Source organism: Colossoma macropomum, unplaced genomic scaffold (assembly GCF_904425465.1).
Source record: "Colossoma macropomum unplaced genomic scaffold, Colossoma_macropomum, whole genome shotgun sequence".
In the NCBI taxonomy this organism is placed as follows: domain Eukaryota; kingdom Metazoa; phylum Chordata; class Actinopteri; order Characiformes; family Serrasalmidae; genus Colossoma; species Colossoma macropomum.
This window is the reverse complement of record NW_023495217.1, coordinates 113415-130553: the sequence shown is the minus strand read 5'-3', so window position 1 is coordinate 130553 and position 17139 is coordinate 113415. Positions and strand designations below refer to the sequence as shown.

The following is a 17139-nucleotide window of genomic DNA, read 5'->3' as shown; positions in this document are numbered from 1 at the left end:
TGAATAATACTTTGTAATATGTTTTGGTGCAAAATAACTTGATTTACTAATGCTGCTATCTCTTTGCTCTCAATATTCACTTTACTCTTTGTCTCGAGATTGTAAGCAGTTACATTATTTCACATACCTATTAAACTCTGTCCCTAATAAGTGTGTGCACAATAAACAAGTGGTCCTATGAGCTGTTTGCGATCCTATACAAAGCCTTAGTGAATGAACATTCATTTCAGATGCATTTTAAGGGCATATTACAGTCTCATCACGTTTGTTTTGAGCCTGCAGATGCTTCACAGTAATGGTTCTGTCTCTGTCTTGACTTTGTCCTCTATGTATCTGTATGTTTTAGCTTTCTGGCACCTTTTTCTAGCTGCACCAGCTGTACATAAGCTTAAATGCAGGCTAGTGATAATGTAAGTGTTTACTAAGTTACGATTTAAAACAGGATAAACCACAGAGACTCAGCTCTTTGTTGGACATATTATGCACTGTTTGTGTGCAGGAGCTGTTACATTAAAACATATGTTTTATATGCAAACACACACACACACATAAAACCACAATGTATTGTTCATTTGTGTATTTGCATTACTGCCCAGATAAATATATTTACACACAATTTTCTCAGATTACCCAGGCTTTTTGTATATTACTGTATACAAATGTATATTACTATACAAATGTATATTACTGTGTATATTGTGTAACACACAATTTATAGCAGTAGTGTAGACAGAAACACATTTTTTGATAGGCTTGTGAAAAAGCAGGTAGGCCAATTTGGTAGATTACAGTGTCCAGCTGTACTGTATGTATTTTAAGGGCATGTTGCTGCCTTTCTTGCATATTGCAACACTTTCTAATAGTGACAAAAACTTGTTTTTTTTTACCCAGTATGGACCATTCTTCTGAATTAGTTCAAACTGCAGTCCCACAGTGAGAAAAAAACTAAATAAATAAATACAAACCTTAGATATTTACAAGCATTATGTATCACACCTATTCCTGTCAGCAATGCAGTGATCACTTTACTTATTCCAACCCTTACACCCTGACACAAAACAATAGCAATCAACCAGAATACTGGATCCACAAAAACACACACAACACTGCAATAACCTTCACTATAATGCATGCGTCTGCTCACCGCAGGCACAACTTTTGTCCAATGAAGTTAAAATCAGACAGCTGAGACGTACAAAGATGAGAAAAACAATACAGCAAACATAAAAACCTAACCTAACCAGCATATTCTAAGACATACTGACATCATACTGCCATAGTGGGCATTAAAAGTGTTTATGGGTACTTATGTTACAAGTGTTTATGAGTACTTACGTCTTACCTGTGATGTCTTACCTTTGATGAGGCAGTGCATTTAAGTAGACATTTGCTTTGACATTTTTTTTTAAAATGTATTTGTGGGAAATAGGTAAAAAATGACACTCTATCAGGGACAGATCTCATGTTTACAGGTCTCCCAGCTACATCTTTTAAAAGATAGCAATAGCTGCTAAACAGCCTGAGATAATATTCAGGTAACTATAGTGTCTTTCTTTAATAAACCATTAAATGATCATTAAAAGCTAGAAACAAATCATTATTTTATCATAATTGAAAAAGTACAAATGTTTATAAATGACAGTTCATATAGTTGATGTGTGTATTCATATTATAAATAATGTGAATGGTGTTTTCCTGTACATTTACAACAAACCCTTTCACTAATAAATAATGAGCTTACAATCAGTTAATGCATACAAATCATTACAGTGATTTACTGATGTAACTTTCTAATAGTAACAAAAGCTTAATATTTTACCCGGTATGTACAACCACATTTCCAAAAAGAGAATTAATAAATGCCCATTTTGAATTTGATGCCAGCAACACGTTCTAAAAAAGTTGGGACGGGGCAACAAAAGACTGGTAAAGTTGTGTAATGCTAAAAAACACGTGAACATTAATTGGCAACAGGTCAGTAACATCGCTGGGTAGAAAAAGAACATCTCAGAAAGGCTGAGTCTTTCAGAAGTAAAGATGAGGAGCGGTTCACCACTCTGTTAAAGACTGTGTGGGCAAATAGTGCAACAATTCAAGAATAATGTTGCTCAATGTAAAATAGCAAAGACCTTGGAGATTTCATCACCTACAGTGCATAATATCATTAAAAGATTTAGAAATCTCTGTATGCAAGGGACAAGGCTGAAAACCAGTATCGGCTAGCCAAGATGTTTGGGGCCTTTAGGCAGCACTGCACTGAAAACAGACCTGATTCTGTAGTGGAAATTACTGCATGGGCTCAGGAACATTTCTGAAAACCACTGTCTATCACTCCATTCATAAATGCAAGTTAAAACTCTACCATGCGGAGAAGAAATCATATATAAACAGGACCCAGAAATGCCACCCATGCTCAGTGTGCAAAATACACAAAGGTATTTGCGGGGGGTCCCATGTTCACTGGCTTCTCACTTGCCTTGTCTAGTTTAGTAATGCAGTCTTCAACACACTGAGATCTTACACATCTCCTCTTTAGTTTGAGAAACAAGTAACAGTTCACTCTCTCTACCAAGCTCTTGGAAAAATTTAGCAATGTTTTAGATTTATGCTACAGCATACTGTAAAGTTTTTCAGAGGTATCCCAGGCATGGTTACAGTTGATAGGCTATGACGGACCAACTGGATCAAGCAATTTGCTACAACGCCATCCTGAGGCAGACCAGTGCTGCAACACTACTTAGTTACAAATATCAAGGACAGAAGCTCTGTGATTGCGGATAAAGCAGCTAAACAATGATCTCTTCCCTGAATTCGTATGTTAGCATCTATTTTACAGACAGCATAACTTCATAATAAGTTTATTTTAGGGACCCCCAGAATTTTGATTTTGAGACATTAAGGGGGTCCAAGAGGTTAATTAGTATTTCGCACCTTGCACATACTGTGTTAATGCTGTGGAGCAGCGCAGCAAGAAAGATCCACAAATATACTTTAACCAAACAGATGGACTGTCAAATCAGTCACTCTGCTCAGTGAAAACAATGAGAATTTGTAAAAGAGCATGGCACATTATTTGGTGATAGTTTCAAGTCTGGTAGACCTACCTGGATGTCTGTGTGCAGAGAATACATAACTTCTATTTTTTTACTATTGTTTGATAATGAATGAAAGAATTTGCATTTTTAAAAGTTTTGTTCGGTTTTCTGTTTCATTTTCATCTGTTCTAACGGCTTATTTCCCTGTATTTTGATGTGTGGCGCATGCAGCACCCTGAAAAATTCAGCTTCTCATCTAAATACCGCTCCACATCAGTGTAGGTCTGGAACGCTCTGCTTGTGCTGTCCACGTGAAATCTCTGACTTGTTAATTTACATCAATACTTTACGAATAAACCAGAAAGCAGACCGTAGTTTCTCTTCCTTTGAAATTCAATTTCTCAATGTTAGCAATCGAGGAACAAATGAGAGCTCATTTTCGCTCATCATAATCTACAGGCCACCGGGACCTTACTCTGAGTTTTTACAGGAATTTACTGATCTGTTATCTAGTTTAATAACAATCTCGAATAAAGTAATAATTGTTGGAGATTTTAATATCCACATAGACAAACCACAGGATCCGCTAAGTAAGGCATTTGTATCTATTTTAGACAGTTTTGGCTTCACTCAAAATATTATGGGGCCTACTCATTACTGTAACCACACTCTAGACTTAATATTGACCTTAGGTATAGACATTAAGCATTTGGCCATCCTTCCTCAGACCACAGCAGTGTCAGATCACTACTTAATCTCATATGAAATCAGTTTTAGTCGTAATATATGTTCACCCACACACCATAGTGTTAAACATACTATAACATCGTCTACACCCAATAGCTTTATTGAAAACCTTCCAGATCTTTCGTCCTTAATTAGCTGTCCATCTGAACTTAGATATGCTGACAAAATGTTCGGAAGACACTTTTCGCTCTACTTTAGATATTGTGGCTCCACTAAAAAGTAAAAGAATAAGACAGAAAAGGCTCGCCCCATGGTACGATGACCATACTCGAGCTATGAAACAGAATGTTAGGCGATTAGAGCGTAAATGGCGTCAGACTAAACTTGAGGGTTTCCAATCTGCCTGGAACGAGAGTCTTGTAGACCATAGAAAAGCACTAAAGTCAGCACGTTCAGCTTATCTCTCGTCATTGATTGAAAATAACAAGAATAATCCTAGGCTACTATTCAGTACTATCTCTAAATTAACTAATAATCAAGCAGCTACTGAAGCCCAGATACCATCAGCCTACAGCAGCATTGACTTCATGAACCTCTTCAATAATAAAATCGAATTGATTAGGCACAAAATTCAAAATGCGCAGCATTGCAGTGCAGCGTCCTATAAACCTAACCTAGATCTAGAGTGCAGTATAACAGAGAAAGCAGTGGCAAAACAATTATGTTCCCATCTGCATAGGAGTAATATACATGAAAAATTTCAGTCTGGCTTCAGGCCTCACCATAGTACCGAAACAGCGTTAGTGAAAATTGTAAATGATCTTTTATTATCCGCTGACAAAGGAAACATATCCTTACTGGTTTTACTCGATCTTAGTGCAGCTTTTGACACAATAGACCATTCCATTCTATTAGACAGGCTTGAAAAACTAGTAGGAGTGACAGGTAAAGCTCTTTTGTGGTTCAAATCTTACCTTAGTGATCGCTTTGAGTTTGTTAATGTAAATGGTGAACCATCAGCTATCACAAGAGTAAAGTATGGTGTTCCACAGGGCTCTGTCTTAGGACCCATATTATTTACCTCATATATTCTACCACTAGGTACCATCTTTAGAAAACATGGCATCAGTTTCCACTGCTATGCCAATGATACACAATTGTATATTTCAGCTAAACCAGAGGACAAAACTGAACTAAGATACAGGACTGTGTAAATGACATTAAAGAATGGATGTCAAGTAACTTTCTCTTACTAAATTCGGACAAAACAGAAGTTCTTCTTCTTGGTCCAAAAGCTGCTAGGGATAATCTGCCTACGTTTACTCTTAATCTCGATAGTTTCTCAATTGCATCTGTAAAAAGCCTTGGTGTCATGATCGATCCCGATCTGGCCTTCGATGAGCATATTACCAATATTACCAGAATAGCTTTCCTCCACCTGCGTAACATCGCTAAATTAAGAAATGCTCTGTCGCTACAGGATGCAGAAATGTTAGTTCACGCCTTCATCACGTCCAGGTTAGATTACTGTAATGCTCTACTATCTGGTTGTTCCAGCCAAAACCTTAACAAGCTTCAGTTAGTCCAGAATGCTGCAGCCAGAGTTCTCACCAAACCCAGGAAATTTGACCACATTAGCTCAATTTTGTGTACCTTACATTGGTTGCCAGTTAAATTCCGCATTGAGTACAAAATTCTTCTACTGACGTATAAAGCTTTGAATGGCCTTGCTCCTCAGTACCTCAGTGACCTTATTTCCTATTATCAACCGACACGCCCACTTACATCACAATGTGCCCAGGATAAATAAAGTTATGTCAGGGGAAGAGCCTTTTCATACCAAGCCCCCCAGCTTTGCAATAACCTACCTGTCTGTGTTCGGGATTCAGACACAGCCTCCATCTTTAAGTCTAGGCTAAAAACGTACCTGTTTAGTCGAGCCTTTGGTTAATTTGTTTTCCTAACTATCTGTCCCCCTTGTGTATATTACAATATTTTCACTTAATAATCCTGTCAATTAACATTGAGCAGTTCACACAACATAATGTTACAAGATGACAGCAGTGCAAAGAGATCACATTATCTACCTAAACACAAAAGCGTATGATAGCAAAAACAAACATTATTAATAATTTACAGATTCACTTATGATTCCTGCTCCTCCTTCCACATCCTCCCCTAAAATTAAATGTCTGTCATCAGATTAGGATGTAAAAGGACCCCCCCATGCTTAACCTGAGTTCACACCCATGTTCATAGCTATTAATGTTTATCAGTTTATCAAAGAAAGTTATTCTAAAGCATTGCCGCTAAAACTATAATAATGAACATGATGTTAGCCCTCTTCCCTGTGAAACAAACCTGGTGCTCGGTGCTCTTATAACAGTACACGGCTTAGTCAAAGGTTGATTAATGATTTAACCTCAGATATCATTACTGAAATATATAACAAAAATTCAAAGACAAAATCTGCTCTGGTTAGATTATTATGAATATAACGTAACACTTTTTACTATTACAGATGATGGAGATAAAGACCATTGAGATGAGGGCAGAAGACAACCTTAGAAAGACAACAAGGAGGAACGCAGAGCAGAAGAAAGACACTTCAGGGATGATGATGGAGAGAGAGAGAGAGTGAACTGAGTACACATTTCAATAAACTATCACTTTTACTTATTTGATCTGTGTTATTGAAAGATATGGATAAAGCAGTTAGACTCTGTGTGAATGCATATGTTTTTTTTGTTGATACTTATTGGCATAATTCATTTGGGGTGTACTGAAAACATGGCCTAAAGGAACACACATGATTAGGTAAGAACATTAGTTATAGCATATCTACACTGTAAAACAGCGGTTCACACTTCATTTGAAGGTTACTGTTTTTTCCTGTGAGTGTTTTAGATCCAAGCAATGGCCATATCCAGGATTGACTGTTTTTGTGGGCAATTATTACAAAATCTAAACAGCTATTTTGACTCCTTATTGTAACGCTACTGTATCGGCACAGCAAAAAAATTAACAAATTATTATGAAACTATTCAGAGCGTTACAGCCAAATCATAATCTGGATGCTCTCCACATCATTCTTTAACGTCTGCTTTATTTTCTCTTTCAATTACTGCTTACCATCCATCTGCCATTATTTCAGTCAAACCATCAGGTGTTTTATTTGTGAGCTAGTGTTCCCTTGAATGAACCTTGAATTTGAAGCGAGATCTGACACTTCGGCAAAACAGTAACAGTAGATATTATAAAAAAAAAAACCCTGATCACCCTAAAAAGGTAGTCAGGTAAGGACCCACCAAAAGATGCGTCGGAGCATCAGAGCATCATAGCAGAGCGCTGCTACTAAGCTAAGTTGTTTTTAACTTAGCTTGACCAGTCTAACTAGCCACATTTTTTAATCTTATTTTTATTCTCTGTTATAAGTTTTGAGTTTTATTCAACAGAGCTCCTGCACTGACTGGACTAATATACAGACCCTTTATTTCTTGACCTGTTTTTAATCTACCGAGACACTTTTCTCCACATTTTAAAGTGTTGGAAGATCTTCTGTAAATAGTAAATAGCTCATTAATCTCAGGTGTTTTCCCAGAATCACTGAAAACCACTTCTAAAAAACAAAGATCTAGATCCCACTGCCCTTAGCAATTACAGACCCATGTCTAATCTCCCTTTTTTAGGCCAAATCACAGAAAAAGTTGTTCTCTCACATCTTAAGAATAGCAGCTAAAATAACTACTCTGATAAATTCCAATATGGCTTTCACTCACATCACAGTATGGAAACTGCTTTAGTAAAGGTCCTAAATCACATCAGGCTAAACTCAGACTCAGGTACATTTTCAGTTCTGGTGCTCTTGGCCCTCAGTGCTGCCTTTGATACGCTTCACCATAGTATTCTTCAAGGCAGACTGCAAAACTGGGTAGGACTCTCCAGAATAGTCCTAAATTGGTTCAAATCATATCTAGATGGAAGAGACTATCTTGTTGTACTCGGCAGAAACACATCAGAGTGAATTTCCCTGACTTGTGGAGTCCCACAAGGATCAATTCTTGCACCATTTCTCTTTAACCTTTACATGCTACCACTTGGCAAAATTGTGCATGACCATAAAACTGCCTACTCTAGTTATGCAGATGACACCTACATTTACATCACCTGTTCACCTGACGACTACAGTCCTATAGACTGCTTGTGTAAATGCATCAAACTCATTGATAACTGAATGCATCTTAATTTTCTGTAAGTAAACAAAGACAAAACAGAAGTAATAATATTTGGCCCGGATGAAGAAAAAAGGAACTTGATTGCTTATCTAAGTTCTAAGGCTTCAAATGCTAAAACTGAAATTGACTCAGAAGTCAGCTTCAACAGCCTTATCAAATCCATCGCTAAGTCAGCTTTTTATCATTTAACAAACATGAGAAAATTTAGAGCTTTTACGAATGTCGAAGATCTAGAAAAACTCATCCACACATTTATCTCCAGCAGGCTAGATTATTGTAATGGCCTCCTTACTGGCCTCCACAAAAATCATTCAGAATGCTGCTGCCAGAGCCCTAACAAAGACAAGGAGATACAAATACATCACTCCAGTCCATTAGACTGGCTCCCGGTCAGTTTCAGAATAGATTTCTATTCTATTCTTCACTGACAGTGTCTAGAACCATAACTAAACATGGTGAGGCAGCATTCAACCATTACACTGCCTTCAGTTGGAATAAAAATCCTGAAGATGTGAGATGAGCTCAGACTGTAAGTGTTTTTAAAAATAGACTGAAAACGTATCTGTTTAACTGTGTCTTTCACACAGATTAAGCTTCTGTCAGCACTTTATTGTTATTAATCTGCACTTTATTGAGTTAGTCCTGCCGAAGGTAAAAAGAGCCCCAGCACTAGACATTTTTAAATCCAGGCTTAAAACTTTCCTATTTGAGCAGCTTTCCATTAGATCTAAAATACTGTGAGCAGTTCTAGACCTTTTCCTCTGTAATAGCACTTTATTATCCTAATTTTATTTTTAATTTTTAAATAATTCATGTTTTAATCATGTTTTTAATTTCTATTCTCCTTTACTTTTTAAATGACTTCATATTTTCTCATTTGTAAAGCACTTTAAATGACCGCAGTGCATGAAAGGTGCTATATAAATAAACTTGCCTTGCCTTGCCTCCACTTAGCTCTCAAGCAGAGTGTGATGGCTGTGTACGGCTAAGCTAAAACCTGAAAGAATAATATCTGTACTTTATCAAATAAAAGACAACAAGAATCTTCTTGACTCCTTGCTGGCAACACAGACAATTACCACCAGGTTGGATGGCAGTATCCCCAAAACGGCTGCTGCGGCAGACCAGGCCGATGATCTCTGGCCTCTGCTAGGGGCTAAACACAAAGCTAGGGAGGCATACTGATAGATATAAATACCTAGATGCCGATACATCAGGCGATATGACTGCGCATCTCCCATGTTGGAGCGGTCAAGATCCGCTTGTGAACAAATTCACTTGTCTTGAGAGGTTATGAGTCTCAGGATTAAATCGGCCACAACTTCTTTATTACTCAACCAATTTTCACCAAATTTGTTTAGTTGCAATCCTCAGACATAGATTAATCTAGATTAATCTACACTGCTCTCAGTAGTTTTTATTTCTTTAATAACTGTGATTGTGCTAGTTAGATGTCCGGACCAGCAGGAAAGTATTCAGTCTGCATCTGACGTTAAAAACGAGTTTAGCGCTAGAAACACAATCACACACACACACACACACACACACACACACACACAGCAAAGCCATCAATGTGTGAATTAATTGATTTTAATAGACATAAAAATAAAATAACCTCCCCCAAAACTTCCTTTTCACCAGCTTCTTGTTCAAGTTTTCCCACTCCACCTTAAATGGTGCACCAGTCACTTTCTGGTGCCTGAAGCTGCACCATTTAAGGTGGAATGGGAAAATTCAAACAAGAAGCTGGCTGATGCACCATTTAAGGTAGAGCAGGAAAATTCGAACAAGATGCTGGCAAATAAGAAGCTGACTTCAGGTTCATGTAAGAAGGTGCTAATGTTAGTCTATTATGAGTGTCTACATGGATTAAGGAATGCTGTAACTTACTGAGCTACAAAACATTAACCATCATTGTAAATAAATAACTACTACTAAAGTTAAGATCCCCTGAACAGACTATTAAATGAAATGAGAGGAAACAGAGGAAAAACAATCACATCAACAGGTTCTTTGTGTATTACTAACCACACGGTCATATCTACACATAAACATCACACAAACAATGCGAATCACACAAACATGAGCATGTATCATTGCTTTCCTTCTGTTATATAATCCCCGCTTTCTGAGTGCAACGTTCTTGAAACAGTATAATTTTGGACACTATCTTTCTTAAACCACCCCTCTGTAATGGTACTGAATGCAGTCCAGCAGCGATGACTGCTCCAAAATGGCGGTGCTGTTGACGTGCCTGGACAATGCAGCACAGTCCATTCGCCACCACCCACCACAGAATGCTGAACAGTGGACTTCTACTGACCTGCCACCCCTAACCAACTACTTTGATAGTAAGTGAGTCTATTATTAGAAACATTAAACATCACACAGCTGTTGTTTCTGTTGCAAAAATCTTGGACATTACACTGCAGCTTCCCAATCTTTAAAAAAAAACAAAAAAAAAAAACTGTACGGAAGATAATCATACATGTTTGAAGCAGTGATATCAGAGTTCAAAGCACAGAACTGTTAAAAAGAGACTTCACATCCTTACTGTCTTCTATAAAAGACTGCAGGAAAGCTGTTTTTATTTCTGGCCATTTTAGTTGCATTTTATACCTTCATAACTGGCTTCAAAACACCTGCCTCTGCACAGGCTTGACTTTTATTGACAATTTTAACCTCCTATGGACCCGGCCATCATTCTACAGATTCTACGGAATTCATCCAAACAGCTTTCAACGTAAGCGCAAAAGAAATGTCAATGAAGCAGACAAAATTAATGGTTTTATAAATAAAAAACGACATAATTTGTGTTGAGTCTTCGCCTCTTCTGTATTCCGAGCCAAAACCTCCCATAAACTGTATAAAAGCTTCTGCAAGTTTTATAAGGAGAAATGGTCTTGGAATAATTCATTGAAATATTAGAAGTTTACCTCATAAGAATAAAATGGATCACTTAAAAGTTCTGATTGCAGCTGCATTGCACCTGACCCAGATACAAAAATCAATATTTAAGATCAATAAATGAATCTTAACAGAGACATGGCTGAAACACCTCACAAGTGATGCAGAAATAGCTTTTAAATAACTTCACTCTATATAGAACTGACAGATCATTGAGAGGAGGCAGAGTAGCTATTTTTATAAGAGGAAACATCCAAGCTAGATTACTGGTTGCAGTGTTGAAAGAATGTTTCGAGTTTCCAGCTTTAAAGGTGTCCCTAGGGAAAATGACTCTTTTGTATTAGTAGGGATCTACAGGTCTCCTTCTGCTCCATCTTCTGCAATGGACACAATAGCTGAGCTTCTATTGTGCTATATTGCTTTAGAAATGCTGGTCCTGGGGGATTTTTATCTAAACTGGTTGTCTAATGCATTTGATCACTTATATGTGGGAATCTTACCCTCACACAGTTAATCACTGAGTCAACTCGCCCAAACCTAAAGGATCCTAACAAAAGTACCCTGAATGATTTCATTTTGTCCAACAGAATGGACAAAATTACTGCCTCAGGAGTTTTTGATCTTGGTTACAGTGACTCAATCGGATGCATCAGAATTACTCCTAATAGACTTTACATTCAAAATTCCTGACATTGATTTAGCACGAGAGCATTTTAGCAAGTCATTCCTAGCAGTGGCAAACAAACATGCCCCCCACAAAAAGCTAAGAATAAGAGATAGATTGAGTCCCTTTTTTACCAGTGAAATTTCCTCCTTGCTCACAGCAAGAAATAAAGCTTGGATTGTTGCCAGATGCACAGGGGAGAGAGGGAACTTGCTTACATTTAGGTAACTGAGAAAAAAAACGTACCTCTGCCATTAGAAATGCCAAATCAAATTACTGTCAATCAATTTGTAGTTTATCAGAATGAACCGTACCAAGCTTTTAATTTACATTTTTCTGTATAAATTCAGAAATTTTCGGTCATAAATTCAGAAACACTGACGTAAACCTGCCTTTGTATCAGTCTGACTTCACTTCTACTGCTACCCAGAGCCACAGACTCTTCATCCTCCAGAGTCTTTCTCTATGTATAGTGGCTAAAGCTCTTACTGCTATCGATCCACAAAAACCTACAGGTGAGGCCAGTTAAGACCCCTGTTTTCTACATCAGGCACCCCAGGTTATTTTAGAACATTACATTAGATACATTTGTAATCTTTCTATTTTATCTTGTAGAATTCCCAGTATCTGGAAAACAAATCTAAATATAGACCAATCTCAAAATTGCCATGTTTAGCTAAAATTTTAGAACCTTTAGTGAATAACCAACTGAAATAATTTATTTATATAAAATCTGTCCTGTAACTTTCAGTCTGGCTTTAGAGAAAAACACAGTGCCATCTCTGCAACCACACTGGTTTTGACACTGTCGACCACAGTCTTACTTTGCGATGCTTACAAATGATCAGCTTTAACAATAATGCAATGCAATAGGCCCAACATGACCTCTCAGACAGATAATAGTATGTGGCACTGGATAACCATATATCAGATTTAACTCCCATAACCAAGGGAATCTCACAAGGCTAAATCCTGGGTCCAGTTTTATTTATCTATATGTAAAATGATCTCACTGCCTCTACACTCCACACTCCACAGTGCAAAGTGCACTTCTATACAGATGACACAATTTAATTTAACTAATTTAACTCCTTACAGAGCATTCTCCAAGCACAAATTAGTTTTACATGTGAATAAAAATAAGTTTTTGCGCTTCTACGGATCTTCAATCATTGATTTTAATACTGTGAATATTTCTACCCTGACAGGATCCAGCATTGACAGAGTCAGAGAGTATAAGTACCTTGGCATTTGGCTGAGGAGCTTCCGTTTACATTTCATATTAATAAACTAGTCAGTAAGTGCAGACAGAGACTCGGATTCCTACATCAAAATAAATCTTGTCTGCCTATGTATGCCAGAAAAAGAGTCATGGGGGCAACCTTATTATCAGTACTAGACTACAGTGATGTAGCTTACAGACATGAGTCTGCCAGTACCCTCAAACCACTGGACTCAATCTATCACTCTGCTTTGCAATTTATTACTGGCAAGCCTTACAACACTCACCACTGCAGACTGTATGATAAAGTTGGTTGGTCCTCACTAGCAGCGCGACAGGAAACACTGGATTATTTTTATTCATAAAACACTCTCCGGCCATATGCCAGTTTATATGTCATCTGTGATCTCTATAAATAACAGTAATTTTCAGACTCGCTCTAGTGACGGAATTAGGTGTCAGGAAAATTTGGTTTGGGCTACAGCGAACCAGTGAGCTGGAATTCATCACATGAGTCTCTAAAACTCAGCTCGCTGGTGTCACTTAATCATTTTGAACTTTTGGTGTCTTATTATCTTTGCTGCTTGCATGATTGATTGCTTGCTTGCTTGATTGATTGATTGACTGATCAATTGATTGATCGATTGATTGGTTGTGCCCAGGAGCCTATAACTTGATGATCTGGGCCTGCAGCAAATATAAACGTCATGCTGCAGCTTTTTTTTAAAACTTGGAATCACTTTACAGGCATGAATATACAGCATCTGAAAGATGAAGGACATTCAAATTCTTTACTTAATCAAACATGCAGTTGGTTTCAGCTTTGCTCCAAATATGTTTTGTTGCAATTTTGTGGGTACTGTGTTAAATCCTGCTAGCTGTTTTCAGTTTAGCTCTGCCCTCTGTTTGCGTCCATGCTCAAAATAAATCAGATTTTATATGCACTTAAAAAACAGATTACTGAGTGCCAGATGCAAGAAATCTGAGTGTGCTGTTTACACAACCACTTGAATAATCAGAAAATCACTGAAATCTGATAATGCTCAGATTACTGGTGCGCAAATAAATGCACTCAATGAAACACCTACACATGCTAACATAACTGTGCAAATATATTGTTATTGCAGCAATATAACAACCATCTGAACAATCTGAACACATGAAACACATTTCCTAAAACTTCTAGATGTTGAAATATTCACTTTGCATTTCACTTGATCTCACTTTATCAAAGTAACACCTCTTCAGTTTTCATTGTTTCACATATTGTGTTCTGTGACTGAAAACCTCTTTCAGTCATTCACTGAGTGGCTTTATTTCCTGTCTGCTTGTCACAGACCAGTTCCTGTCCAACACTAAACGCCACAGACCTTCACAGCACGTTTTCACCAGCACAGATCACCATTACCATCACTAATGCACAACTACAGTGCATAAAAAATCAGAGAACAACTAAAAAAACCCTATAAACATAAATAAACATAATCAATGCACTGTCAGTCAGCAGTTAAAACACAAACTTTTACATTAAGCACAACAGCAAGCCAAAAAAAGTACAGATTCTGGTCTGGAATTAGTGCATATTGTACAGCAATAAAGAATATTTAAGATGTTACTCATGATAAATTTGGTGAAATGAGGACACACCAGAGGGCAGATGCACTCTGTCTGTAGTTCATTCTTGTAGAGCAGAGTTTATGCTCATAACCCTCTTCACTCTGCACACTGACATCAGCATGAAAGGAAAGCTTGTTATCTAACTGAACTACATGAAGTTACTTAATCACACAGAAGCTGATCACTCAGAACCCTCAGACTGAATATTAACACCTTCATACAGCAGCTCTCACTCTAATGAAGACATAAAGAGAACATTTACTCACAGAGTATTACAGAGAGTGACCTGAACTCCATACTGCCCCCGTAATGACTGACTGACTGAACAATGCTCTGTGTTCAACACTCATCACTTCCTGAGAGGGAGAGAGAGAGAGAGAGAGAGAAAGAGAGAGAGAGAGAGAGAGATTTACACTGTGCACTGCATTGCATTTATATTAATAAATTATTAATTAATGAATTAGTAATTTAAATAAATTAAAGCAGTAAATGATCACTACTTAACTACCACAGTACGACCACTGAAAGAACCTGGACCTGCACGTTGCTGTGCAATATATCACAGATCTTCATAATCTGCTCTGATCCAGATACTTTACATTAAACAGCAGCTGTGTAATGAAGATCTTCATGTGCAGCAGATCTAGAATCCTGAAACTGTCTGTCCATACATGGTGGTGAAGAGTCTTCATATAGCAAGTTTGAAAGAGGAAGTGCAAAGAGAGCTGCTGCAATTTCTGCACGAGCTCTCAAAATGTTCTTGGTGTTGCTGATGCTGTCAGTGTTTACTGAAGTGTGAAGTGATTAGCACGCAAGCAGCCAGTAAACACAGTTTGCTATTTTGTGTAGAGTGCAAACAGATCATCAGTTTAACTCCTAGAACTGCGAGTGCATGAAGATACTATGAAATGAGACTGATCTATCCTGTCCTTTAGTTACTTCTGTCCTTTCACTGTCACTTCACCACAAGCTGAATGATGCATATGCATGATTTATTGTATGGTGTGTCTTCTTGAGGGCTGTATGTGTTAACTTTCTGTTCCCCAGAGCTCTGTTACTTTCTGTTGAAGGTCAGTGTGGAAGTGATCTTCCCCTGGCCACAATAAGGGCTGCTTTCCTTTTTCCTCTTCTGGTTTACTTTATATACCATCTATTTATAATAAAAAAATTCCAGCTTAGTTCAGCAGTACTCTTTACAAGAAGCTTTTTTTCTTTCTTTTTTTTGGCATTACTAGGTTTCAGTTCCTAATGAGATGAGGGTTTCGCTGGTACTGTTGTACTAGAATAGAAGTCACACCACTTAACCACTAAACCACTAAAACACCTATTCTCAGCTCTCAGACGTCAGACGTTGGGTACGTGTAAGGGTTTAGTTGATAATGTGTACAAAAACTCTACTTAGGCCCAATCCTATTCTGATTTTACCCCTACTCCTTGTTTTTGAGTGTCATCTTGCCCATTTGGAACTGGGTTACAAGGGGTAGTGTTTGAAATCTTTCTCTACAAAAAAGGACTCTGACATATCATCATTAGTCACTGATGGCAGTCATCCTTTTGCTGTTGTCTGCAGGCCTGTCTAGGAATGCTGGCAGATTGGTTTGTGGTATGTGGGATAGACTGCACACACGTTTTGTTGTAGTTAGCCTAGCTACACAACATGCCTGCTAGCATGTATAACATAAGTGACTTTGAGATCTGTTAACCTGTGATGAACCTGTTTGTGATACACTCTTAATTTTCTTGATTTGTGTGTTTATTTCTCATAACACACGGTTTGGAATGTGCCTCTGAATAATTTATGTTTGAAGGGCCATGTAATCCTAACACTTACACCCTTCTATCCCAACAAGATTTGGGACATCCTACCCCTAGGAGTTAACGTGCAAAACAGAAGAGTAGGGCTAAATGGTAGGGACAAGGGTGAAATGGGATTGAGCCTTAGAATGTACAGACAGGTGGATTGACCTGGTGATTCTCCCCCGGACTAGACCTTTTTGTCGCCCCCATAAATCTAGCCCAGTGTAACTACACTGTGCGTATCACAAACACTAGGGAACTACATTAATTCAAATACTTGATAATACAAATGAACTTTCAATTGAACACACAGAACACAACACCATAAAATAAGGCATTTTACATTGTCCACACTGAAAGACTCATATTACAGCATGAGAATTCCAGTATGTTTTCAAAATCTGTGCATAAATAAATTATTAAGATGTAAACAAACTTATTCAGAGTGATTTGATTTGAAATGCTCCATTCTACTGAAAGTTAGAGTCAGTATTTTTCACAGCAGGGTTGATGGGAACCAGACGTCCGACACTTTTAAGAAGTTTAACGCCTTTAAAAACTGCCTCACAGAAAATTATCACATAAAACGGTTAGAAACAAGTTGCCTGATGTCTGAGACATTGTTTTATGATAGATTTTATGATAAGTTTTTTTTTTGGCCTAATTATTTATTTATTTGTTTATTTTTTTTATATGTTCATGGTGGAGAGGTACACGCAGGATGTTGTAAGGCAAAATAGTCCTACAAGAAAGCATTTATCACACTTTTACCATCAACACTACATAAAGTGCACCCCAAGCCCCCACCACCCCACCCCCCGCAAATACGAGTACCCCTGATATATATACACCCCTGAAATAAATATTTTTCTTAAATCTGTGAGTTCCACAATTGTTGGCACCCCTAGAAAATCTTAAGAGTGAAATCTATCTAAGTATATTCCCATTCATATTTATGTTTTTAAGTTTAGCTGA

The 17139-nt window shown here is 37.6% G+C and overlaps 1 protein-coding gene across 1 annotated transcript in view; it reads right to left on the bottom strand.

Moving 5' to 3' along the window:
• Positions 1 to 17139, bottom strand: part of LOC118801191 (immunoglobulin superfamily member 1-like) — a 105329-nt gene that overhangs the window by 74917 nt on the left and 13273 nt on the right. Inside the window, exon 2 of the mRNA XM_036561365.1 lies at positions 14634 to 14723. Coding sequence (XP_036417258.1) covers positions 14634 to 14664 — 31 coding nt within the window. The 5' untranslated portion in view covers positions 14665 to 14723. The remainder of the gene's footprint in view (positions 1 to 14633; positions 14724 to 17139) is intronic.